At 41.9% G+C, this 26,208-nt stretch overlaps 1 protein-coding gene across 7 annotated transcripts in view; it reads right to left on the minus strand.

Annotated features, from left to right (window-relative positions):
• Positions 1 to 3,731: 3,731 nt before the first annotated feature.
• The window catches only part of DHRS3 (dehydrogenase/reductase 3), a 32,368-nt gene continuing 9,891 nt past the window's right edge, over positions 3,732 to 26,208 (minus strand). For 4 of the 7 annotated variants that reach the window (XM_008491185.2, XM_030463450.1, XM_030463448.1 and 1 more), the window contains exons 2-6: positions 15,257 to 15,400; positions 15,023 to 15,142; positions 14,070 to 14,308; positions 12,937 to 13,062; positions 3,732 to 11,717 (exon numbers count right to left, since the gene is read on the minus strand). In XM_008491185.2, the coding sequence (XP_008489407.1) occupies positions 11,633 to 11,717; positions 12,937 to 13,062; positions 14,070 to 14,308; positions 15,023 to 15,142; positions 15,257 to 15,400 (714 nt within the window). In that variant the 3' untranslated portion in view covers positions 3,732 to 11,632. Of the gene's footprint in view, positions 11,718 to 12,936; positions 13,063 to 14,069; positions 14,309 to 15,022; positions 15,143 to 15,256; positions 15,401 to 19,246; positions 19,265 to 19,335; positions 19,430 to 24,590; positions 24,657 to 26,208 lie in introns of those variants that run through there. The other 3 variants (XM_030463449.1, XM_030463447.1, XM_030463452.1) reach the window with 3 other exon arrangements.

Here is a 26,208-nt window from a genome sequence, read left to right on the forward strand (position 1 = left end):
TCTTTCTCTATTTTCCTGCTGTGCTCAGGACTGCTCCCAGCACCCTCTGGGGTGACACACAGTGTATCTGAAGGCCTTCTCAATGACTGGACACCTCATCAGTAAACAGTGCACAAACCAAGTCTGTCCTGCTTTCACTGCTTGACTGTGCAGCTAGTACTCTTTCCTGTTTAATCTCGGACTCCTAAGAACCCACATGCTTTTATACCCACCTGCTGGCACTCTCTGCCTCTAGGAGATGGTGAGTTAGGATCAACAAGACTGCTAATTGAGAATGTTTCCTTAACTTCACTATACCCTTTGAACAAAGGACGTTATAGCTGTTCCACAGGTCTGATACACCTAAGGTGCTTTAACTTCGGTAGAAACTCTCACAAACAGCTATTATTAATGATCTGTTTCATCACAGAGACCAAAAACTCTATTACAGCATCACTGAATCCAGAGAGAACAGAGCTGCTGTCCCACTGATCTGGGGGGAGCAGACACACAGCCTGACAGCTTTACAGTAAGTGAAAATTCCTTGTGGTCTAAGAATAATACTAACTGCCTTCTCGGGATCACCAGATGACCTTGCCTTGACACATGGCTTAATTTGTCTGGAAGCAGTGCAGACCAGAGTAGTTCTGATGCAGTCACTAATTCAGTGACACCATCCATTTCAAACTTCACAACTCCCACACCAAGGTAGAAGAACAGTTTGCAACAAAGAGTCCTTGTTATTAAAGGAATCTCAGGGCCTTATCATAGGACGTGATCCAGCATCCCCCACTAAACCCTGCACTTTTTCAAGGCACAATAATTGCTATGAAGAGCAAAGCAAGGTTGTCAGGAAGACAACAGACTTCAAACTGCTACATAAGAAAACAAAGGATACACACCAAGCCCTTAGCCCACATTGCATAACTTTTATCACCCAGATACCATTGCATCAGAATAATTATACTATTAAAATAACAGACAACAATAATTTCCATACAAGGGTTTCTTTGTGCAAACTTTCAAAGCCTTTGTTAGAGGTTTTAACACCCCTTCAAAACTGATGTAGCTATTCACAGACAAGTAAGAAATCATAGGATTGGTACAACAGATGTCAACGATGATGCGTAAGAAAAAAAATAAAATCCATCGCAGAGTTCAAGTGCCACATATCCCAGTTCTTTGCTCCTTCCATCCACCACCCCATAAAGCAAAAATACTGCAAAGGATACCATGCCAGCATGGGAAAACTAAAGGCAAACTTAACTGAAATACAGCTCAAGAAGTGCACAACATGTGATTTAAGAATCACTTCGTTTAAAAAAACAAACAAACAACAACACCAAAAAACCAAAACAACACCTTTACGCAGCATTTCCTTTATCATGGCATAAAAATGCAGTGTTTGTTAACAACCAAAAAGAGTTTGTGAAAACTCAGCCCTTCGGAGAGATCAACAGCTTTCACTTTAGAAATCACAAGATACAAGAGGGCAATTGACAAGTCGGGCTTTAAAGAAAACCAATGTCCTTTTTTGAATGTATCCAACAACAACAAAAAACAAACCAACAAACCTTCACTCCCTTCTCCCCCCCCAGAAAAAGCCACATTAAGAAAACATAAGAGAGCAGCAATCGGAACCAGCATTTCGGGTTCTCCAGCAGGTTCTTCTGTTCCTTCCAATTCTACAAATCGAAGGAAAAATCTCTGTCCTCGCAGACAGACCGTCACAAACACCAGTCCTGCACTTCCAGATACCCAAGGCTCAACGCACTCGTTGCTTCTGTCACGAACGCCCATCGGGATTAACTCTGAAGAGCAGACCCTCGGACTTAAGCGGCTGGGTCATCACCGAGAGCTTCAGACGCTTTGCTTAAAGCGGAACGAAAATCATTAAAAGACAATGCCACGAAAATCACCCCATTTGTGGACAATGGGCTTCCTCCAGAGAACCATTCCACAGCGAGGAGCGCGGTCCGGGCTCCGGTGGGCCTCACCCGCAACGTCCTGAGGTGCAGTCACGGTATATCGCGACAGGGGCCCTCCTTCACAAGCCGATAACGAGTCTTTAGCAGTCGCCCCACTCAACCCCCTACACACACATACCCCGAGAAGCAAACGCCACTTCCAAAACCCCTCCATGCAGCCTGAATCGCGGCCGTTCCCCGTTTTTGTTTGTTTGTTTGTTTTTTTGTGCCCTCCATCTCACGCCCCGCTTCTCCTCCTCCACACTCTGTGAGGTGTGCGGACACCCACCCCTTATCATTCACCTTCCCCCTCCATCTTGTGAGGTGGCAGCAAGCCCGATCGCCGCCGCACGGGGAAAAAACGTCCTGGTTACTTTGTTTTGTTTTGTTTTACAGGGGGTGAAAAAACAACCCAAACGCCAGCTTTCTCCCTCCTCACCTCCGCGCCCGCCGCCGCCTCACTCTCCGCCTCTGGAAGGTTCTGGAAGGTGCACGCGCCCCGCGCACTACCAGCGACCGTTACCGGCCCCGAGGCCGCCCTGAGGCACCCGCGCAGCCAGGGCAGTGCTCAGGCACTCAGGGCTCGCTGTCGCGACACGGCGGTGCCGGAGCACTAAGGGTTCGCTGTCGCGACACGGCGGTGCCGAAGCCTGTCGTGACAGTGATCACGGGCGTCGGCAGGAGATGGAGGGACGGGCAGAGGGAAGCGGCGGGAATGGGAGTTTATCCTAAGGCATCGTCCGGGGTCTGCGGCCAAGACCAACCGTCCCGCAGGAGGATTTGCTACCTACTGAGCAACCAAAATATTAAAAATTGCTAACATGTGGAACGTATTAGGACATTTAGAAGGAATTCACATTCATTGTTTCACTTGAAATATAAAGGTTATAAAACTTAATGGCCACATGACAAGGAAACTATATGAAACACTCGGAGATTTACAGAGCAAGTGTTCGGCTCTTCAGGCATGTGGGCTGAAAATTGCTTTACAATAGGCAATGCAACCTGTGGGTTGAACACTGAGGTTTTCTGGCAGTTTTCTTTTTTTCTCTTTTTTTTTTTTTATTTTTTTTTTTCCTTGACCTTGCAGAGTGGTATTCAGTTACCACAGCAGCTCCAAAGTAAAACAGAAACACAGCTTGTATCTTCTTTCAAGTATTTATTTCTTTTGTCCTGTTAACATCAAATAATGAAAGGAATTGTAAGGATTCTGAAAGGGAGTAAAAAGAATGAAAGCAGGAGAGAGGAAAAGAAATACCAACATAATGGCTTATTTCTCACAGCATGTGCTACACAAATGAACAGTAAACACATACCACAGAAAAATGCAAACAAAGGCTACGATTGCTGAAGGGTCCAGGGGAAAAAAAAAAATCTATCCTCAGTGCTCCCAAGCAAACAAATCTGCAATTAAATCCTCAGAGCCTTCACACTTCTGGGCCAATTTAGCACAGCAGGTACCTTCCCCCAAAACACCCCTGGCAGGGAGGAACCATCGGGCCAGGTTTTCAAACCTTGTTTTGTGTTAAGACATGGAAATGTTGAATGGTGGCATGAAGAGGAAGCTGTAATCCAAAGGGTCAAGTACAAGTGTGAAAACCTCGTTACAAACTCGCTGCTAGGGTTTGTCTATCCAGAACAACAATTCATGGGCAAATACCATGTTTTGTCCAACCTGGGTTCTGGCAGTGGGCATGGCTCTTGCCTCTGAACTTCAGGCCAGGAATAGCTGATCCAGGATGCTGTCACACCAAGGCTTTAGAGTGATTTTAATTTTTTTTTTTATTATTTTAGGGTTATATTATCAGTGCATTCATATATTGTCTCATTCTGTGACACCAGGCAAGACTCTAGTTTTCTTTTTCACCCTTGCCCTAGGTATAAAATAGAAACTGAAGTGCTCTGGTAGTGCAAGGCTTGCAAAGGTTAAAATAGTTAATAGTTAAAATACTATGTGTGCAGTTTTGATACAGGATTTTCAGATCTGTACTCAAGGGAAATGGGAGAAGATGAACATCAGGTGAATTGCATTATCTCATCAGCAAGCACAGCCTTTCAGCTGATGCACCTGTGTCCTCATGGCTTTCAGACATTCTGCTCCTTTTCTACATTTCTACATTTGCTCACTTTCCAAATTTAAGTGGCAATACAGTTTTATTCCACTTATGGTTTGTTTTTTTTTTCTTTTAAAGGAACTAAGGGTTCAAAATCCCAAAAAAATCATAGTACCATTCCACTTGTATGGAAATACACCATGCCCTGATGACAGGAGGTCACTTTCATATTAATTAACTATTCCCAGAATCAGCACAGTTTGATTTTTTTACCCTCAATAATCTGAGGCTAGGAGAGAAGTGAATCCAGTGAAAGAAACAAAGCAGAACTGTGAATATTTGCTGCTATAAGGCAAATGCACTTTTGACAGAATCCCAAGTTAGTTTTTTTCCCCTTGAAAATGTCTATAAGCACGTTTTTGATCACAAAATTGGAATATGTCATGAGAACGCATTCAAGTATGCATTTGCATTAATGCTGTTGCCAGAAGCCATCTCACAGTCATCCTCAGACATACTGGAGCCCCTAGAAAGCTTTCTGTGGGATTGGAAGGCATCCAGGCAGGGGAAAGCAAAGCCACCATGTGGTTTGGATGGCCAGTTCCCCAGGAAAACCTGACATTAATGAATGGCAAGCTCTCCAAGTGGCAGTTGTGGTGAACAGCTTGCAAGCAAATCATTGCCTGAGAACCATGAAGTACATAAAGTATTCGATAAATGAAATTTTGAAAGAAGTCTATTTAAAAATCAAGTGAAAGAAACCTGGCTAATTTTACAGCAAGGATTGCCCCTGTCAAAGAGTTCTGCCAGCTGTAATGAAGATCACCAGAGTAACAGTGGCCCAGCCAGCCTTGGAGCATATCCCACATGGCATTACATTAAACTGCAAAAGGACACTTTTAGGTATGATTAGAACAATATTTTTTAATATTCCTGAATGGGAAATTATCAGAAGAAATCAAGCAGCAGTGCTGGATACCCTACAGTTCAGAACTTCCACCATTTTTCCATTAGTAAGACAGGCGGAAAGGGTTCCTGTGCCCATCTGGCTGTTTATTTTCTACTTTACAGATCTGTAAACACCACTAGACCTACAGTTCCATTCTTTGTCCCAGAAAGCAGGGAGTGTTGCACCTTTGCACTCTGGACTTTTCATGCATCTATTGTTTCAGCAAACCTTCCTTTCATTGCTTGACTTTTAGCTTAGGATTCCCCCTGGATGGTTAAGGGGACTTTCTGGCCAACCATGACCAGTGCTTCCTAGCTCAAATTCAGATCCTGTAGGTGTTAGAAAGAATATGCAGTTACCAACTTGTCAGGAAGAACTATTGGGCTTTTGGTATGCTTAATGCTTTAGAGGAAGCTAATCTCAAAGATATTTAGGGCAGTTTGTTCATGTTTGAGGTGTGGGGACAGGCACACACAGGTGAGAGACTGCCTGAAGGGAAGGCGCCGAGATGAATAATCTGCATACACAGCATTTTAGCTCTGAAACTGTCAAAACACAGTCCTCCCCAACAGGAACAATTGGAAGAGACAGACAAAATGATGAAAAATGAAGGGATCAGCAAAAATCAGACCTAATATAAACCCAACTAAAATAAACTCAGCACGGCTCCTGTGGCTCCTTCAAAAGAAGGTCTTCTCCAAGAGTTCATTTACAAGAACTCAGTTCACTGAAAAAGAAAGATAGAATATAACTTCCTCTATCGTGTGCCATTAAGAGCCACTGGCAAATCTGACTGATAAGATGAAGAGGTTTTTAAAGGGAAATCCTGAGAACTGCATTGCTGCCTCCCAGACTGCAACACCTGAAACGTGACCACGTTTCACTGCTCCTAAATACTGGGCTTAAATGTTTGGAAGAATTAAGATTGGTTTCTGAAATGCTGTGGAGAATGAGAGCTGTGAGGAATACTTGTCTGAGTTTTAAAAATTACAGTTTTTACCTAAGAAAACTTACAATTTTGAAATCTGCTTGAACAGAGGAGAGCTGTATTGGTCAACCTACTTTTAGAAGTGGAATGAAGATGCATTGACTCTATGTTCAAAACAAAATGAGGTCAGAAGGCTCAGTGCTATAACCCTGCGATGATGGAAGCAGAGTATTCTACTGAATTATTAAAAATAGATGTCTGTACATGAGTTCTTTGTATTTTTAACATGTATGTAGCAACTTTTGCTGCAGGACATCAACACTTTTTATAAAGAGTTGTTTTCCTGTCAGCATCAGATCCCTCCTAAAGAAATTCAAGGCCATATTTAATTTGATTAACATGTTTTTTAAACCTTTGCCTTAGTAATAATCTGCATTTATTCTTCATTGCTTGGGGAAGAAGATACTTGGAGAAGATATCCAACAGCAGCTTTTCACTTTTCTATTCTTTTAATTATGATTTCATTAATGAAATCTTATACCTAGGATGCCTGTCTGTGGAAAGCCTGTACAATAGAGACAATTCTCTAGGATAAAGAAAATAAAAAAAAAAAAATGCTTTTGCATCAGAAAAAAGCCTGAGGTTCAGAAAACTGAACCACACCTATATAGTAGCACTAGGTCAGAATGATTACTAACATGAGAATCACATGTCCTGGTAATACCTAGGCATGATAGATGGCTCTTGCAGCTGGCTAGGAAAAAGTGAGTGGTGAGTCAAACTGACCCTTGCTTGGTTTTACATATATGGGCTGCTTTCCTTTCCTCAAAAAAACTCCAGAGAAAGCAAGCAGTGACTGGTGTAGTGGGGTGTTCTGAGCCAGCAAGCTACAAAGTTAATGGACTGCATTTTAGGGCATGGTGACCCATAAATGAGCAGGAATAACACCACCCATCTCTTACAGACTGTGTATTTGGATGGAAATCACAGGCTACTGTTATTCTGTAAGTTCAGGAATAACTTCATGGTGTCTGGGGCCACCAAATCCTACCTAAGATTAGATCTGTCCTCCTTTTTTTTTTTTTTTTCTCTTGGGCCACTGTCAAGCTCAAATTGGAATGCTTTCTTCCCTTAAAGAGGAACTGTTCTTTTCTAGATTTATGCAGAAAAATCAGTGTATGCAGTCCCCTTGATTTTTTTTTCCCCCCACGTTACTGTCACGATGCCCATAGCAAGAGCAAGCATAAAGAAATAATAAGTTTGGACTCCTTGGGAAGGTGTGAAGATATAAATTGTCTCATCAGAGGTCTGTGCTTTTCCACTGCACCAGTCCACACGGGCTGGATCAGTACCTGTTTCTGCTCAAGTGTCAGCTTGAGGGATCTGTTGCAGAAGCAGAAGAGGGTGTTATGTTTCAAGAAAAGATGCCAGGAGCAGGAGGTACCTTCCCTGGTACTGGTAACACTTGTGTCCTGTGTCTGTACCTGCTGCCTCAACCCGATGCCTTTCACTTAGTCTCGACCCAGTACTAAGGCTGCAGGATCCCAGCACCAGGGAGGTGAGAGCTCCAGGGGCAGTGCAGAATATTCTGATTCTCAGGGCTGTTGGTTGGTGAAAAAGGAAAAATATTACATTTGACATAATCTTCCTTTACCCCTAGTATGAGCAAGTGCTGTCAAAAAAGTGGCTGTCACCCATATTAAGTTTATTAAAGCCACATGAAGAAATAAAAACAAAGTAGCTGATCCAAGGTCAGCCTGTATTCTTTTCTCAACAGTTGCATTTCAGCTAGAGGAAAACACTGAGCCAAATGAAATGTCTGCTAAAAACAGATGTGTTCTCTTTGAAACAAATGCCCCCACTTAGGCTCTGCCTGCACCGAGTCTGTTGCTGTGTTTTCAGATTTGGCAAGTGCAGAGCTCTCTGCTAATATCTGAAGGTGGGAGTGTTCAGGGAGTTGTCTGAAAGGCTCGCAAGACTAGATCTGATCATATCCACCCACACTAATTAACACATTACATAAAAGTACAACAAGTTTCTCTTTGCAAACATCAGAATCACTTGCCCAGGCACTTTCGGTGACGTTCTAGAAGAAACCTAGGGTTGGACTTTGTCACTTTTTAACCTCAACACAACAGTGCCCACACAGGTAGGGTACAGTTCCCACTTCCACACCTCACTCCTCATCCTGAGCAGGGCCACAGCTGGAAGGGCCTTTTTAAAGTTCACCAAGGGTGCAAGAGGGAACATGATTTTTTTTTTTTTCTCATCAAAACCAAAAGACAGTATCAGATATTGAACATAAGGAATCAGATTTACTTACAAAGGAGTCCTTCTCTCCCTGCCCTGCCTAATTATGAAAATTACTTTGTGCAAACACTGGCCTCTGAAAACACCTGGAACTGAAAAATCCTCCCATTTAAATATTTTTTTTTTTTACTATCAGGAGAACATATTTCCCAAAATGGCAAAAAATTTCTCTATTATTCCAATTTTAAATCAGAAGCAACCTCTTGCACAAAAATACAGTAAAGGGTTTTTTACTTCTTCATAGACTGAAGCAAATCAAACTGCAAGAGCTTAGCAAATTTCATATGAAATTTCTGTGACCTGTTTCTACAGCTTCACTGAGATTTCTCCAGCAGAATAATAAATATATACCCCGATTTAGATTTACTCCAGACTCTGTATGACATCTGGCTTCAAGATGGTGGCACTGAAAGTGCAGTAATGACATAGGAAAACAGAAGAAAAAAAAATAATTGTGCAGTGGGAAGCAGGAGGCAGTGGAGAGAGCAGGGAAAACCAAAATTAAAATAAGTCAAAGGGCGGAAATGCCTTTGAGAAGGCCTTAGGCTTCAACAAAGCTTGTCCATATTTGCAGCTCTTCAAAATTGCCCAATACTAACCTTATGTGAAAAGGACAGGAGACCTCAGCAGGCATTCCGGAGGAGCCTTTCTGTAAAAAAAAAAAAAGTTTTCAAAAGCATCCATCCAGTTTTCAAGTAGCTTACTGGATGGAGAGCATTCTGTCTTGCAACACTCAGGAGAGAAGAAAGTCTCTTACCCAACTCTTCCTCACTATCTGAAAAGCAAAGTCAATGTTTTCCTCTCTGCTGTTTGCTGCATACCTCTCCCCCACTGTGACTGCTATTTGACCTGCTGTCTGCTCAGAGACCCTGAGGGGAAGAGAGAGGCAAGGTTTGTGTGTGTGTGTGAGAAGAGGGAGATGGTAAGAGTCTCAGCTACATTCTGACTTGTTTATATTCGTTAGAAAGAAATCAATAGCACGGAGTATGTGAGACAACCTCTGAAGACAGGGAGTAGCTTTTATGCAGTGCAGGAAAAGAGCAGATTCAGCCAAGGGGCAGGATTTGGGGGTGAGTGGGGAGATAATTTCAATATGTGTATTAGGTTTTTACCTCACTTCTTACATTAGGATGTCATCAATGAACAGAATCTCAGCATAAAGGTTTAATTTAAGGGTGCACTGCAGGGTGCCCTTTTTCACCAATCCTGTTAGCTCTTAAATCTATGATCCTGGCATGCTTGGCTGTGATTAATGAGGAACCAGAAAGGATTAGAGTGCATAAGGGGAGGTACATATCATCATCCCTTCCCCTCCCACCCATCTCTTGATAAATATGGTACCTTCACTATTACTGCAGATCCTGGAAGGATTCTCCCTTCATTGAATTTGTGTTTTCATTGAACTAGTTTTCTAGTTTTCTTCTGAGAAAATTTACAAAAAAATAAAGCTGAAAGCATATATTAGGGTGGGCTTCAAAATCACAGAGATCAAAGTTTCTTTTCGTTCTCTCCAGAAAGCCTCAGACATTTAGGAATTCAAAACAAAACTCCATTGTAAGAAACCTTTCTAAAGCTGGCACAGTGTTACAGCTTCTATCTTCTGCACTCTGAAGGAAAGCACTGACCCAGATACAAGAGTTCCTCAAAACATCCATGCAGCAGAGGGGTTGCATCAATGGCACTTTTGGCAATCTCTTCACCCTAAGCTGTGCAGGAAGAGATTTACCTCCTGGTTTGCAGCCAGGCTCAGCTGGACCTACATTGTTGGTCGACATTTTACATGGCAGAGCCAAGGGGGTTATTTCTAGCTCACAGTTTTTCTGCTGTAACTCAGATTTCCTTAGGAAGCTGTATAATTTGGTGTATGGGGTTTTTTTTCCTCTTGAATACTGCTTCTCCTTTCTATAGCATTTTCCATGTGAATTTGCTGAGCTTTTGACAAACATTTAGGTAGCTAGACTTAAAACTTTTGAGGTAGGGAAACACTAGAAGTATCTCCTCTGCAGGTCAAGGTGCACCTTGAAATTATGCAGCTTGCCCCAGGTCACACAGGACAGGTATGGAAAAGCCCCACATTCAAGTCAGAAGCCCTAAATTCACTCCTTTAACCACCTGGCCTCCCTGGAGGTGCTGCTTTCAGGTGTTCTCCAGTTAAGCTTGCTACTTTCCTTGTATTACAATTATATTAATTCCTCTTTTAGCAGTGTTCCAATGTTTCAATGACATTACAATGCCTAGTGCTGCACACTGCATCTGGCATAGGAATGCAGTGTTGTTCTTACTAGGCTGTCACAGAGAATATATCATTACAAAAATAAATAATGTCTAGCTGCTCTGGCATTTCAGTCCAAGCAGTATTTATCACTTTTGGCTGATCAGGACCTGATTCAATGTCCCTAAAAACAATGGGAACATTCCCAGTTGAATTCTTCGTGCATTTAATCAGGTCTTTGCTAACTGTGCTTCCAAACTTCACATTTCATGCACACTACAGTTCTGTCTCTTCTATTTTTAGAGCATTATTCACTTACTTCAGTCTGCAGACTGATACAATGGATTTTCCTCTGCATGGATTAAGTCAGTGAGTGTATGTTTGTACAAGCAGGCTCTAGTTTTAGTTCTAGATTTAGTTCATCCCCAGTGGGATGCTGCCTACACGTGTGGCAATCTGGGATTAATGCTAAAAATATATATATATATTTTATCATGAATGAACAAAAATATTCAGAAAGACAATTAAATTTCACATAGGAGTTCAGTGACAGAATCTTCCATTATTCAAACTGTCTGCTCTTCTGACTGAGCATTCCTCTCCAGCCTTCACAGGTGAAATCAGACAGCATAGTCCTTCCAGACAGAAGTCCTGGGTGGCCTTTACCAAAGAAAACATCTCTCCACAGTTTGCACCTTCCCTGATGTGAGCTGAGCACAGCTTCATCAGCAGATGTAAAATGAAGGAAGGGAAGGAAGGGAAGGAAGCTTCCACTAAATGTCCATAACTTAGCTCTTCAAAGGAGTTTTTAAGTTCCCCATTCAAAAAGCTGAAATGAAACCAGTAGCAGTTGGTAACTGCTGCTCCTCTGGAGAGAGGGGATGAGGGATGGGATGCAATGTGCTGCCTCTCAGCAGAGACAGCCCACAGACACTTTAGAAACAAAAATTACATCTTAAATCTATGATTAGCTTTAACAAACGAACTCTAAAGAATTAAACATCATACAAACATTTCACACTTTTTGTTTTTCTTTCCAAGGGTCCATAGTCTAGTCATTCAATCCTGTGCAAAGGTCATGTTACTATGGATATGACCTGCAAGAAATGTGTTGCCTCAGAGCAGTGCAAGTCACATGAACAGGCTAAAAGCCAAGACTGCTGATTCAGAGTCTTGTCAGGATTTTCATGCTTGTGTTGGCTTAGCTGAAGAACAGTCTCTGCAGCACCAAGTTTATGTTCGTCCCTTAAAAGTGTTCATGCAGGTGTAGCTCCCAGAAAACTTGTGGATTTCTTCAAGTGCTGCCTGAGGGAGAATGCTGCAGGAGAAGCAGAAAGAAAGTAAGCAGACCTGACAAACCTCTTAGCCTGTTCTAATAAGAGGATGTGTAAATATGCATTTATATACACACATCTAGAAGTACACACATTCTCAAAAATCAGTTAGGGAGAGCAAACAGACAAAACGTGTCATTATCCTGCTGCAAGGAGGCCTAAAATGAGAAAATTATATCAAGTTCTCTTTCTCTACAGAAATATTTATGCAAAAATGTCTGTAAGAACTGTAACTTGGAAGATCTCATCATGTTTAATTCCTCCCAAATATTGTGCAGAATCCTGCACTCTGAAATACATGAACTTAAACTGAGTTGTCTCGTTAACTTGCCATCCATTTGTGTGAGGCATGTTGCACCCTTACCATGAGGTATGGATATAGATCTGATTTCCTGACACCTACTGTAATAGAAAATAAATTATTAATTAATTATTAATCAAGGAGAAGGGAAATCAGCCCTATTTCATTCTGTAGAGTTTCTGTGAACTTTTGAGAGTATCCCAAATTTTATATTCAGAGCAAAGCACTTATTGCAAATTATTTTTTCTGGTTTGAAATGCAATATTGTGATTATTTTCAACAAAAATCTCATGGCTTTGTTTCAGTTCCTAACTGAAGTAGGTTTTCCAAGGGCTTTAGTTGCCAACTCTCATGGAAACACAATTTTAAGTTCCCTTCCTCTAGTTGTTTCAGGATATGAAGTTATGACTTTCTTTCCTTAGGGACTTTAAAATTCCTGTGCTAATCACATACAAAAATATTTTTAAAATAGTTTCATTGCTTGAACAGAAGCAGTGTTCTCTAAATACAGATCTGATGTGCATACTTTATTGTACAAAAATCCTTTACAATATGTAGCCCTGTGTTCAAAAAGTGGCTTAACTAAATCAAAATCAACTACATGCATATCTTAAAAAACTTGCTAGATACAAATACCAGTTCAGACCTCAGGAATCCAAATTTTGGGAGTGAAACTGGTTTCATAATTGAGTAATACTCAAGGAAAACATCTACAAAGGGAATCTCAGAGAGTTTTCTCCCTTTTAGTTCTATGCTTGTTTTCCATGGGAAGGGATGAACCAGTCTGATCCTGGATATGGGGTCAGTGTCACACTGAGGTTCCCTCAGAGGGCAGACAGGGAGGGCTCTAAGCCAGTCTTGCCAAACTGCCTGAGCAACTGCTGGGCAAAGGAAATATTTACCTTTTTAGGATGACAAGAACATGCATTGTCCATGGAAGTAGCAGGAAGGCTTGATTCATCTGAACAGCTTCTACTGTTCTCCTAGCCACTGTCTCTGGCTTGAGAGGAGGAAAAAGATTAGGGAACCTGAATAAATAAAGTAAAAAATAAAAATAATTATTTGTTAACCAAACTCCTTCTTTAACATGTGACTGTCCACGTCCTGTTACTCACTAAAATATCACTGGTTACTAGCCCGGAGGAGCAAAACATTCCAGTTCCAGCCAGAAAGCTGGAAAGCAGAAAGCCCAGTTCCAACTGGTACTACTGGGTTTGCTAACCAGTTAAGAATTCACATGCTGGTGCCTTTAGGGTGAAGTGGCAGAGTGTATTCAGAACCTTGATTCAGGAATTTTCTTAAATGGTATGCAAACCAAAACCAAAATGCTGCCTGTTCAGTGTTGATGGTTTTCCTCCTCCTCTGTGTTGCTCTTTGCTTGATTCAAATTCTTGACAGGTGAAAGACAAATATTCTGCCCTGTTGCTTTTAATACCAAACATAAGGTTTTTTCCTAGCTCCAGCAATAGTTGGACACTGCATATTTTCTTGACTAAGACAGCACAAACTGTATGAATAGGTTATTTTGTCCATATTAGAAGATTGATTTGGTCAGCTGTTAGTCTGTGAATTTGTTCTCCTACATAGAGGTAAAAAGAAGGTACTGCTAGACTTCAGTAAGTGGCTGTCATTTCTTTTGGTGGGAAAGATTTCAGTATTTCAACAAATAAAGAAGGAATTTGTACTGTTAATTTTCAAGTGATTTGTAGGCTGCTCCTTTTGAATTACCTCAATTTTCAGACTGCCTGCTCTCCCTTTCTAGTGGCTGCATATGGTCCAAATACACTCAGGGAAAAATAGCTTTCAGTTTTCTTTGTAGAAGCAAATGTCTCTGTCAGTCCAGGCAGGCTGTATGAATATGCCAGCAAACTGAGGGAACCAGTCTGATGAGTCCCAGGTGGCCTAGAGTGACCCTCTGTTCCCAGGCAGCCAAATGAGACATCAAATTCTCTTACCTAAATGAACCATTAATTAGGAGTGTATTCTGATGATTCATTTAAAATGAGATGCTTTATTCTAGTTCCCCTGGACTGACCTGATTCTCATGCCCTGAAACATCTCTGTGCTTGTGTGGAAGGGCAGGACTGTTGTGGCATTCACTCCAGGACAGTCCAGCAGCCCCAGGGTCAGGCTCTCCATAAAGGCAAAGGATGAGGCTTTGGAGGTGCAGTAGTCAATGGCACCAGGGATGGCTGACAAGGCCAGGACAGAGTTCAGGCAAACAATGTGTCCATTCTGCAACTCCAGCATCCTGGGCAGGAAGGCTTTGGTGGTCTGAGGAACAACAGAGTTAAAAAAAAAACAGGTTTGCTTATGGGAGATACAACAACAACAAAAAAGAACAGTAACAAGATGACACAGAGACAAGAAGCCAAACTGCACTGTTCCTTCTACTAGGAAAGGAGTGTGAGAGCACCTTGTTGGTTTTCGTTTTCTGGGAGATTCTGAACAGGCAAAGTTTGCATAGAAACAAAACAAAATCTTTCCTAGCACATAAGTAAGCAGTACCCACAGATAAAGGGTATTAACAGAATGCTTTATATGTTTAGGAACTTCTTGTAGAGGATAAAGTTTTCAACAAAGTGATGAAATAACAAGCTCTTTTTTTATTACTATCATTTAATTCAGAATGTAATGAGTTTCCCATTAGCTTTCTTCCCTAAGCTATGCAGCCTCATGCTCCTCTGATGCTCAGTACACATCATTGTACAGAAAACCATCCTCTGTGAGTTCAGACTTTCTCAAAAGACATCAGATGCTTTACTGGAAATCACAGAATGGGCATAGGATAGCACCAAATTCTGTGTTAGTACTGGAAACATCTATTTTATTTTTTTTTTAGGCTTTGCCCCTCGCATTTTTTTCTTCCTACCTTTCATGTTGGACTGATTCTACCAAGTATCATTTAGAAAGACCTAATAGCAGTCAAGTGCTTACTGGCTTTAAGCTTTCACTTAAAGGACAAAGTGACAAAGGAGCTTATCTTACCCAGAACTGTCCCAGGGTGTTTATGTGTTGTGATTTGAGCAGTGCATCATCATCGCTGTCCATCAGACTCTTCCCATGGACCACAGCAGCATTGTTCACCAGGATAGTGATATCACCCACCTGCAAAAAACCCAAATGACTTGTTACAGCTAATCCCTCTTTACAAATACCTGAATATCTGTTATTGCCTAGATAGATAATTCTTTTCCCAGCATCACTTCCACAGACACCAACCTTTTCCCGCACAGCTTTGGCCTGCCGATAGACCTCCTCTCGATTTCCTACATCACAAATGAAATAATGGCATTCTGTCCCCATCATCCTGATTTCCTCTGTGGTCTCCTTCAGGCATTTCTCAGTTCGACCCCACAGGATGATCTGCAGCAAGAAATTTTTGTTAAGAGTCAATCTACTTCTGCTTCAAATCTAGAATAATTAAACCATGCTTCTAACTTCAACAATTTGATGAATATCTTTGATGTGTTTTCACTGCCAGCCCTGCTGCTTTGTTTCATTTAAGAAACATTTCATTGGGGTTTCCCAAAAGTTAAAAAAAAGCAGGGAAAAAAAAGAGTCTAAATTATATCACTCAATTAACATAGTAACAGGAGGGTAAACATAAAAATTTAGGACCTGCAGTATTCCCTCCCCACAACAAACCTTACAAATCCCTTGCAGAGAGCTTTAACATGCTTATTTTTTAGGACTAGTTAAGCTTATCTCATAACTGGTACTAAAACTAATCTCTGGCAGGGTCAAAGATCTCTTCCAGTGCAACTAAGCAAGGCTAAAATCCAAAAGTACCTGTATCCTCAACCATTTCCTACATGAGTTCAGTTACAATTGATCCCATTTATAAATCATCAGCACATCTGTGCACATAAACACACGCAGACTGACACAGACATTTATCCTCAAAATCACCAAAGGACTAATGAGTTGGTTAACCAGAAACTTCAGAGCGTGTGTAAATATGCCAGAGCCATTTCATGAGAAATCCTATCCCAAGGGAAGTAATTTTCAAGGAAAAAGCTGTGACCAGCCTTAAAAAGTGTGAGAAAGCATACGGCTAAAAATTTGGCTCATGTCCTGGCCTGTCTTCAAAAGTGTCAGCATATCATCCTTGGCCATCAGGCTTTGGCATCTACACAAAGCTTGTAAAACTCATGGCTATTTACTCACTTCTGAACTCCAAGCTAGACTGGGTGATATTTCTTATGCCAGCTCTGCAGACTTTGAAATCAAGAACATGTGAGAAATTTCACAAGCTTTCAGGAAATATTTACCAAATACTGTAAACTCTAAGCACACACACTTACTTGTTCTCTCTTTCACAACCTACATTTCTGTGGAAAGAGGACTAAAAAAAAAACATTACAAAATGTTGACCATAAGCAGCAAGTTTGATGCCCACAGAGCTTCCATCAGTTTGAACTTCAGCCCCTAAGCAGGACTGGAGCAGTCAAATGCAAACACTAAAACCACTAAATAACTGACACGTTGAGAAGTGATAGAAGGTAGAAGAGGAGAGAAAGAGAAATAAGGTGTCAGACACAGGGAGTAAGGCAAGAAACTGACCTCACATGCCTAGCACAGCAGGATTTCACACTGCTATTGCAAAATAAAAAGTAGATCCCTCACTCTTCACTTCACTTGATTTCAAACATCCACACAGCCTCTTATTCCCAAGAGTTGCCACTGATGCACTGAACATCAGGAAATATACATGGAAGAATAGTTAAATGTCCTGGTTTGGGCCAGGATAAAGGTGATTTTCTGTCTTGTACTTTTGCTTTTAGCTAAGTCTCTTGTAAGTAGTTGCACTTGCTGAAATTAACAGCAAGTTTCTCAGACAGTGTGTGCTTCTAGGACTGATAACACTTGATGTTTATAGTTACTGCTGGAGACTGGTGTGCAGAGCCAAGGACACTGCTCAGCTCTGAGGAAAACATTTTACTGTCCAGGAGGATAAAGAGGTCCCACCTGAGCCCTCCTTTGGGGAGGAACAGACAAGATAGATGCCAGAATTGACCAAACAGAGTATTCCATCCCATATACGTCACACTCAGTATAAATCTGAGGCATCATGAGGGCCAAGCATTGATTTCCAGACTTCTGGATTTCCTGATTTCCCTTCTTCCCTTCCTTCACCCGGCATCCTGGAAGGATCCCGTCTGTTTGTCTGCCTGTGGTCCTGATCCATGCCAGCCCATATCTGTGTGTTCCTGCCTCCAGTTCCCGACTGCTGCCGACTCCAGGAGTCCAGCCTGGACTTTCCCAGGGCTGCCCTGCAGCCTCGGTGGTGACGTGAGAGTTATTGGGGGAAAGGAGGGAGGAATGTGGTTTCCATTTTCCTGTATATTTGTATATATTTAGTAATTTTTCCTATTTATCATCACTGCTTCATTAAAGTTGTGTAATTTAGTTTCTAACCCATCAGTCTCTCTCCCTTATTCTCTCTCCTTTCTTTATCAAGGAGGAGAGAGACATTAATAGAGAGCGTCTGGTATTCGGTTTAATTGCCGGGCCAGTGTTAAACCGTGACAGATTTATTGGCGCCCAACGTGGGGCCCGAGCTAATTGGCTCGAGGCCAGTTCAAATTTTGACCAAATTGCCTGAACAGTTTGAATTCAGTTAAACCGTGACATTAAGCAAAGGACAACCTGTCAGAGGAACATCTGTCTGTGATGCAACTCTTGGACATAACATTTTTTATGCCCCAACAGTTACTTTGGGACCCTCAATATCCTACAGACATATCTTGCAAGGTGACCCCAGAAAAACCTGGGCCACAGAACTTGCTGGTGATTCTGGTGACAGCATTAAGTTCAGGACTGATTTTTTTCCATGGCAAGTTTTCATATCCTTGATACTGTTCACACTCAGGTGAAGGCTTCAGCCTATGTAAAAGAAAAGCAGTAAATAAAAGACCATTCTTTTGTGAGAGGTGAAGGCTCCCCAGTGACACAGTGGGAAGTGAAGTTTCCTGCTGTCATTTCTGCTACTTTTTACAGAGGGATAAAACTCAAAACTCAGTAGAAAATGCTTTTGGTCCAAACTCAAGCCTGACTGCTCCTACAAGATCATGTAAGACTTTCAATTTCTCTCTCACATCTGGCCAAATTAAATTGGCACAAGTTTCCCTCCAGCCTCCTAGGACATCAGATCTTTCAGAGAGGCAAAACTTGGAATTGCTGCATTAGCCTCATAGCAAGGCTTCTGTTGCTCCTGAACTCCCTTCACAGAAGGCTTTGGCTTAGTGTTTCTGAACAGGCAATATTTTGTTCATCTTGGCTTGCCTGCAGAAGTTTCACCACTGTTTTCCTAGGTGCTTGTTCTACTATTGTCTCCTGAGGTTTTCTCCAAACCTCCTCAACAACCTTCTGCTCTCCTGAATCCATCCCTTTCTGCAGACTCTGCCATTTTACCATTTGCTGTTTGGCAGTCATAAGGTTGTTTTATTTGTAACATTCTCACTAAACCATTCAACTAGACAGTTCAAGGCTCAGGGATATTCATACATGTTCTCAGTGCTCCTAAACAAAACCTTTTGCTTGCTGTTGACCTGGTGATTGATTGTGGGTCTGTGTTTTGCTGATGCCCCGGAGCTCCTGTTGGCCTGAAGCTGCACAGTTAGCATTTCGCTTCCTCTTACATGCAAACAAGTATGTGAGCAGCTCTCATTCTATTCTTTGCTCAGTCAAGATCAGGAAAGGCATCATTTAGCTTTATCCTGCCCTAGCTGAGGGCTCTGCATTTGTAACACGTGTAGATCTGCAGCTGAGGAAATGGTCCATTTTATTAGGAAGCACAATTTTCAATATGTAAACACAGGAGTCAGGGCTGTGTCCCCTTCCCTTTTAATTCTAAATTGTCAGTAAGTGTGTCCCAACTGGGGGCTGAGTCCTGGAGAGAATGACTCTTACAAATACAGAAGCTCCTGTCTGGGACAGAGGAGAATTAAGAGGAATAAAGGACAGAAGAGACACGGGGTGCATTACTGCAGAGCCTGTTAGGAGTTACACAGCCACCCCTCGGTGATCACTGAACGGTGGGCAGAGGAATATTGAATCTGCGTTTTGGAGTTCTTGGACAAAACAGTTTTTTCCATCCTGGAAAGAATCCAGAGCCCTATTTCATCTCCCCCTTCATCTCCTGCCATCCCCTCCTGCCTGCCCCTCCCTACCGCACTAGACACGCTCTGCTTTCCAAAAGTTACTGACCAGAAAATTGTCGAGGGCAAGAGCCCAGCGAGGCGGCAAATCCCCGCTGCGGCAGGGCGGCTCCGGGAGCCTTCCTGCCCTCTGCTTACCTCTGGGTGACCCCAGCGCTTGGCAGGCAGGAGGCAGGTGGAATGTTCAATGGTTTTATGCTCCGGGGCTGCTGGGGAGAGCCCGGGCAGCAGCTGGGTAGGACTCTTCCTACCGCTGGGCAGATGAAAGAATAGATTGATGATGCCAGAGGAGCCGAACGCGCCCTCCTCTTCATTAACTGGGAAGTAGGGAAGGGGCTGTGACATCCCAGCTCCGTGCAAGTTCTCCCAGGATTTATACCCCAGCAGATTCTGCAAAACAAACCTTTCCCTCTTGATCTTCTCCCCTCTGGACAAGGCACAGAACTCCTTATCTGGCCTGAGGAGGATCAGTTCAGCTGCAGCCCCTGCAGCCTTCCTCCCAGAGGCCTCCTTCCATTCGGGACTTAATCTGCTACTGAGACCCTGCCCCGAGGCCGGAGAGGGTTCAGAAGGAAAGTTGTAGCTGCTCTTGTACTAAAGACAAGACTTTCTGGTCGAGGCCTGCCCTGGCTACTGGCCAAAAGCCCCAAACCTGACAGCAGCTTTAAATCCTGATTTTCATTGCAACACAAATAAGAGTTCTGCTTTTAACTGCCATAAAATCAGGTAAAGCCACGAATTTATGTAAACTGGTCTAGACTGAAGCTGCTATCAACCACAATATACACAGGTGATCTATGCTTCCAGGATCTTAAGTATATTATTGGAGCAGGAGATGAGGTTAGAGCTAATTTTACATCATTTACAAGGCTATTTAACTTGTTTGGTCCAAGTTTATCACTATCACACTTTGGGAACAGCAGCACAGGAATGTTGCCCTTTTACATCATCAATTCATTTGCCACTCCATCTTCAGCAAACCCACTGGGCCAGACTTTATCTGTGAGCTAGACCAGCACTGGGAAGGTGTCCCACAGCAAAAGCATTTCTGAGACTGAAGATGTGCCATTTCTTGACACTCTCCTGGGATTATCTGGGTTGCATTTTAGTAGAGAATTGCTCACCCTTAGTCTTTTCCAACACTGCAGCACGTGTTGTCATTAGCAGATATAACTTCCATTCCAAACATTTTTGCATTTTACGATTCATGAAGCAATTCTCCGAGTCATTTTGAAGACACTGAAAGATTAAAGTGCTACAGGGAGTGCCCCTCCTGCCTGATCTCATTATTGCTGCCTCCACAAATCAACCCCAACTCCTCACCTCAGATCAGCAGAGATAGGAAGTAGTTGGTAGGTCAACACATTTCATTCCCCCTTTCAACCTCCTGCCTACTCCCGTGGAACAAAAGTTGCTCTGTTTCAGCTGGTATCTGTAATTGCACAGACTGCTACCTTTGTTCAAACACAGATAGCCTTTTCTGCACCCAAGACTGACCATTCCTGCATGCTTTTAGGAAGTACAGAGTGTAAATAATCCACTGAGGTATGTCAGTCTTATCCCCACGTATTTACAAAGCTGGTAGTACAAACTCAAAGTTGGACCAGGGAAGAAATTAATTCCAGTGTGTCCCATAATCCTGGACGAGTTTTGCATATCAGGAGAACAGGAGGTTGGAGCCTACAGCCTCCAAATTCTTCATATATTTGTTTGTCAATGGCATAAGGGTTTTCTCCTCCACCCCTCTCCCTCCCTCTCTTGCCCCCAGGGCAAAACCAGACAAGTCATTTCAGGAGTTCTTCACGGCAGAGGCATGCTGAAGACAGATTACTGGAAGAGTGAAAGGTGTGGCTGTTCGGTGTGAAAAGCCAATCTTTGCTTAAGAAAAGAAAAAAGAACCTTTTGATGCCTGAAGTAGGTCAAAATACTTAACCCAGCCCCTTAGTGACACTTGCATAAAAAGTAAGCAAACAAAGCAGGCCAGTTGCAAAATTTTCTCAATTCCCACAGTGGAAAATGAATATCAAAGCTTCAAGGGAAGGATCTAAGAAAGATTATAGGTGGAATAGACATGGAGGAATAGACAGTAGACCCATTAACCTGTTTTTCACAAACAAGCTTCCCTGTATTAGAAACTATAAAGACATTAGACTATAAGAATTTATTTTAAATTTAACCCTGTCACCATGGTAAACACAAAACATTGCTTTATTACAAACTGGTGTGAGTTAAGGCCAGGAGTTATATACAGTGATGAGATTAAAAATCAGGTGTAGAGACTTCAGAAGGAGACTAAAGCAGTGAATTCCAGTTCCTTTCATCTGGAGACCAAACTTTTACTATTTCTGTGTTGATCTGGCACTCAGTGGGATTAACATTATTTACCTAAAACCCCGCCAATTCTGATTTTACACCTATCAACCTTTTTTTTTCTCCTCTGAAGAAAACAAAACAGCACCTAAAAGTCATAGAGATGTAAAGACCTGTACCCTACTCAGATGCCTTCCTTGGAAAGAAAATCTGTCATTTTCTGTCTGCATTCAGGCATTGAAGACTTAGCTCCCCCCAAAGAAGTGAACAAATGCCTACTGTTCTCACAGTCAGGACTATTTAAGGACAGGTGGCCCCATGCTGACTTTTTTCCAGTGGTTTTTCCAATTGCTTTCGTCTGCAACATGAACTGCGACTCCAGACTGCCTTGGGAGCAACACTTCTCAGCTCTGTTGTACAGACCCGTTGAGGAAGGGGAAGGGTTAGGGTTGTTTGCAAGAAGAGGTCACGCAGGAGTCAGCCTTTACAATCCTATTAACGCTGGGACAGGGTCAAACGGAGTGCACGTTCCAACAAAAGCACCAAGTGGCCACAAGCTGTCACCCTGCAAAGGTTCATGGAAGCATTTGTGGGGGAAAAAACGACAGATTTTTTAATGGTGAATGTCTGCCACACCATGTGTTAGAACTGGCCTCTGGCTCCAGGGAACCAAAGCACACAAAGAAATATCCAGCAATAAAAATCTTGGGCTGCAAAGCAGAAAGAAGTGGCATATCTGGGCGTGGGGAGAAAGGGAAGTTTTTTCAAGTTCTGTATCTGAGGACAGGCTCAGGCTTTGACAGTATCTACCAACAGAAACATAATATTCCATCCTGTAAAAATAACAAGCGTGCTGCCGCCTCCATTTACTTGGCATGCCAGCCATATAATCCAGAGTCATATAAAAATGTCCACAGAAATCTCAGGAAATTGTAGGAAGGGTAAATATGCAGGTGCAGAAAGCCCTTTAGTCCTGCAAGCACAGTAGACAGGATGAGGGCATAGGAAGTCAGTAAATAACATTTAAAAGGAAAAAAGAAAAGAGAGAAGAAAAAAAGAGAATTGACAGGAGCTTCATGACAAAAATGGCATTGTCCAATGGGGCATTTCAACATAGTTTCAGGTTTGCTGTGTAGATGCTTTCCTTCCGAAATGCTGCATTATTGTTTTCACTTATTGCATATACCTCTCAAAGTAAAAGAGTCCTTAATGTAGCATGTTAAATGTTCATGTAATGTAGGTAAACATTTACTGGGACAGAAAGTTATGGTGACACAAGGAAAGCAAGTCTGTTTGTTTTTGTAAAGCTCAAAGCAACCAGAAGTTTAGGTTAGGGTAGTGTTAGAAGCAAGGGACATGTGAAATTAAAAACTATTTCCATCACCTGACTGGGTGAAAGTAACTCCTAAAATTGCCTGGTTCAACCAAGAGTTAACTGAAAAGTCTGCACAAACTGCACAAGTGAGACCTAACATAGATTTATGGAAAAGAAGAACTACAAAGTGGGTGCCAACAGAACTGGGTTAGTTTTTAGAGTTTGCCTTCGTATTTGTGAGATAATTTCTTTAACAGAGTGCCTGATCTGGAAATGCTGAGTGGATTTAATATCTAGTGGAGAAGACTGGACAGTGCAGCAGCACTCTGAGACTCCCAAGGCTATTTCCCTGGGTAGTTTATAAAAGCATCAATTATGCTGGATTACCAGTTCAGGGTAAAAATTATCAGTTTTAATTGACAACAGCTTCAGTTCTCTTTGAAGCTAAATCACGAGCGCTTTAATTATTCTGGGGAATATATAAAACTACACTAAAAAAATAATTAATACAATCTTCTCAATCAGATGCTGTACTCAGAAGGTAACTGAATTAGCCCTCTGATTTCTGAACTTTGAGCAATCTGTGATCACTGCCATGGTACATGGAGCTCAGTTCACTCCTCACTGTTGTGCAGATCTGTGATATCTCATGGTAGCCCTGTTACCAGGCAAGGGGACTTTGCATTCTGCTTTATTGTCACATTAGTAGAATCCAAAACTAAGGTGGACAAAATGGTATTAGAATGGTATTAGAAGTGCTGATGAGTGGAGAAGGAACAGTGACAAGCCAGAGGAAGACACAGGCAGACAGACAACCCCAGCTCTTGTAAGAACACCTCCAAGAAAAAGCAGAGGAACTGTTCCAATTTCTTAGGCTGGACAAAGGCTTACAACAAAAACAGAAATGGAAACCTAAGGATGAATAACATTTCTAATGCTGTCATAAACTACTCTCCAGAAAGGCCTAAAAATATACTCCTGATCATCCCTCTGCATAACACGATGCAGTTCTTTACTGAAAAAATAATTTCTCCCACAAGGCTACTGGAGAAGTATTGAGAGTTAAAGCAGCCTACATTAAAATCATCTATAAACTGAACACCAGCAACAGCTCCAGACAGGCTCCCCTACAAGCCTCCTTTCTTTGCCTGTAGAAAAAAAAGAATTGTTACCATTTTAAAACCATGTAAAAACTGTCAGAGGGAGCTTTTCTTATTAGTATTTTACTCAAAGAAATAAAGGATACTGCTTAGAAGAAAGCTTCAATATTTAAATGCTTAACTGGTTTCCTATCTTTTTATGTACATTTCAAAATGGAATTTTTTAATGGTGGCTGTTGCTATGCAACAGGGCAGCATTTCAGAAATCTATTAATCTGTTGTACAAATGACAGTTTTCAGGACATATTTAACTCTCTCAGCCTATTTAGTCAAAGAAGGAGGATGGCAATCAGGATTGTAAGCTCCCAGAGATCCCTCAGATGGGTACAACACAGCTAAAAAGGGTCTTTCAATAATTATGCCATTTCTTTCAACACATTTTGAAGAACCACAGAAAGTGTGGGACTTGAAAGATCACCTAGGTCCAAGCCTCTGAATGGGCAGGGACACCTCCCACTAGATGAAGCACCTACCCTGCCCACAAAAAAATGTGAAAACCAGCACAGCTCTAGTCAATTAAATTGCATCTAAATGTAGAAACAAAACTTGTAGTAATTACTATCCAGAAATTATCAAGCAATTCTAATCAGATTCTGTTTCAATGATACCTGTTCAAACTAGAGGGGCTGGGCAGGCAATCACAAATCAAGCTCTGGCATCTGTAAGGCTTTGTCATTGTTGTAATGGCACTTAGAAGCTTAGATCCTGAAAAAAAATGACACAACTTGGCTTTGATCTGTGACTCAAAAGCAAATAAAAAGTATTTTAACCATTTTTACTGATTCTAGGAGCAAAAGGAGACATTCTGACTTAATGTATTGCAAGAGTTCATCCCAATTCTACTGACTCTCTGAGATGGATCTTTTTTCAGCTTCTAACCAGCATTCTGATTATTTAGTTGCTCTACCAATTTCAGTGGCAACCTGAAATATTGCTCTGGTAATATAACTTCAGTGGCTTAGAAATTTCTCTTGATTTCTCCCTTAGCTCAGTCAGGAAGAGAAACTAACATTAATTTATAGAAGATGCCTTTTCCTAAATTTCTTATTTTGCAAAATGCTGCACTAAAATAGGCTGATGACAGTGGTCCAACCCATCAGCACTTCCTCTGTGGGAGCAGTAAACAAGTGTACTGATGTCATTAGGAACTGGCTGACCCACTGGTGAACTCTGGGCTGTAAAGGAGATGCCAGGTGCCTGATCACTACACACACACTGACCCCACACACACACATAGGTGTGCACACACACACACATCCTTGCAGCATAAAGAGCAGTCTGCAAGAGTCACAGATCTAGGGAAATGAAACCCTAAAAAACCCCTTTGATAGCAAAACATTTGGCTTTTAAAGAGGCAAACCTCTGGCTTCCACAAAGCCCAAACTGCAATATAAACACAACACTGACAATAGTCTCTGAGGGGCCTGGATTAAAGTCAAATCACAAGCAACACAAAGAACACTCTACAACATTGCACAATCAGCAGATCTCAGAACCCCAAATCAAACAACTCTGTTCAGTCAGACAGGACTCCTGTGTTTCCCAAGAGCCTTGGAAATGTTCTTACATCATTTCTGACAGCTCACTGTGGTCAGAGCCAGCCCTGTTCTATTACCACTTTGGGAAAGAAGTATTTGTACCAGCTGGATGTCTTTAATATTCCACTTGGAAGCGTGACCTCTTCACTTTAAGGCAGTAAGCTGAGTTCTGTCCTCACTGGTGCAGGGTTTTTTAGGAGGTAAGGCACCAGGAATTTGAGTTTGTAGTCAACATAAAATCTGTCTGCTAAATGTGGATGGCAGGATTTTCAGAATGGAGAAACAATCATAATTACTTAAAATTTGGTGTTTTTTTGAGAGGAAACGCCTGAGTTCATAATGTAGGCCTCGATGTATACAAGGAGGCATTAGTTGCACAGTGAAATTTCTAAGAAATACTGAAAAACTATTTTGTTCAAGTGAAGTTTTCACTTTCTGATCCAAGTCTGCACTCATGGAAACTTAGCTGGCCATTGGAGCCCAGGATTTACTGGGAAAGAGAACTGGTGCAAGTTGGTATCTGTGCTGCCCAAGGGACAGTGACTGAGTGAGAATTCAACTCCATTTACACCCATTTTCCATGGTGGTTTCACTTAGATAAGGGGTAAAATATCTCAGGCAGGTCATACCAACGGCCACTCCACCCCTACAGAGGCTCTTTTGAACCTGTGGCTAAAGTATGTCATAC

The sequence above is a fragment of the Calypte anna genome, chromosome 21 (assembly GCF_003957555.1).
Source record: "Calypte anna isolate BGI_N300 chromosome 21, bCalAnn1_v1.p, whole genome shotgun sequence".
NCBI lineage: Eukaryota > Metazoa > Chordata > Aves > Apodiformes > Trochilidae > Calypte > Calypte anna.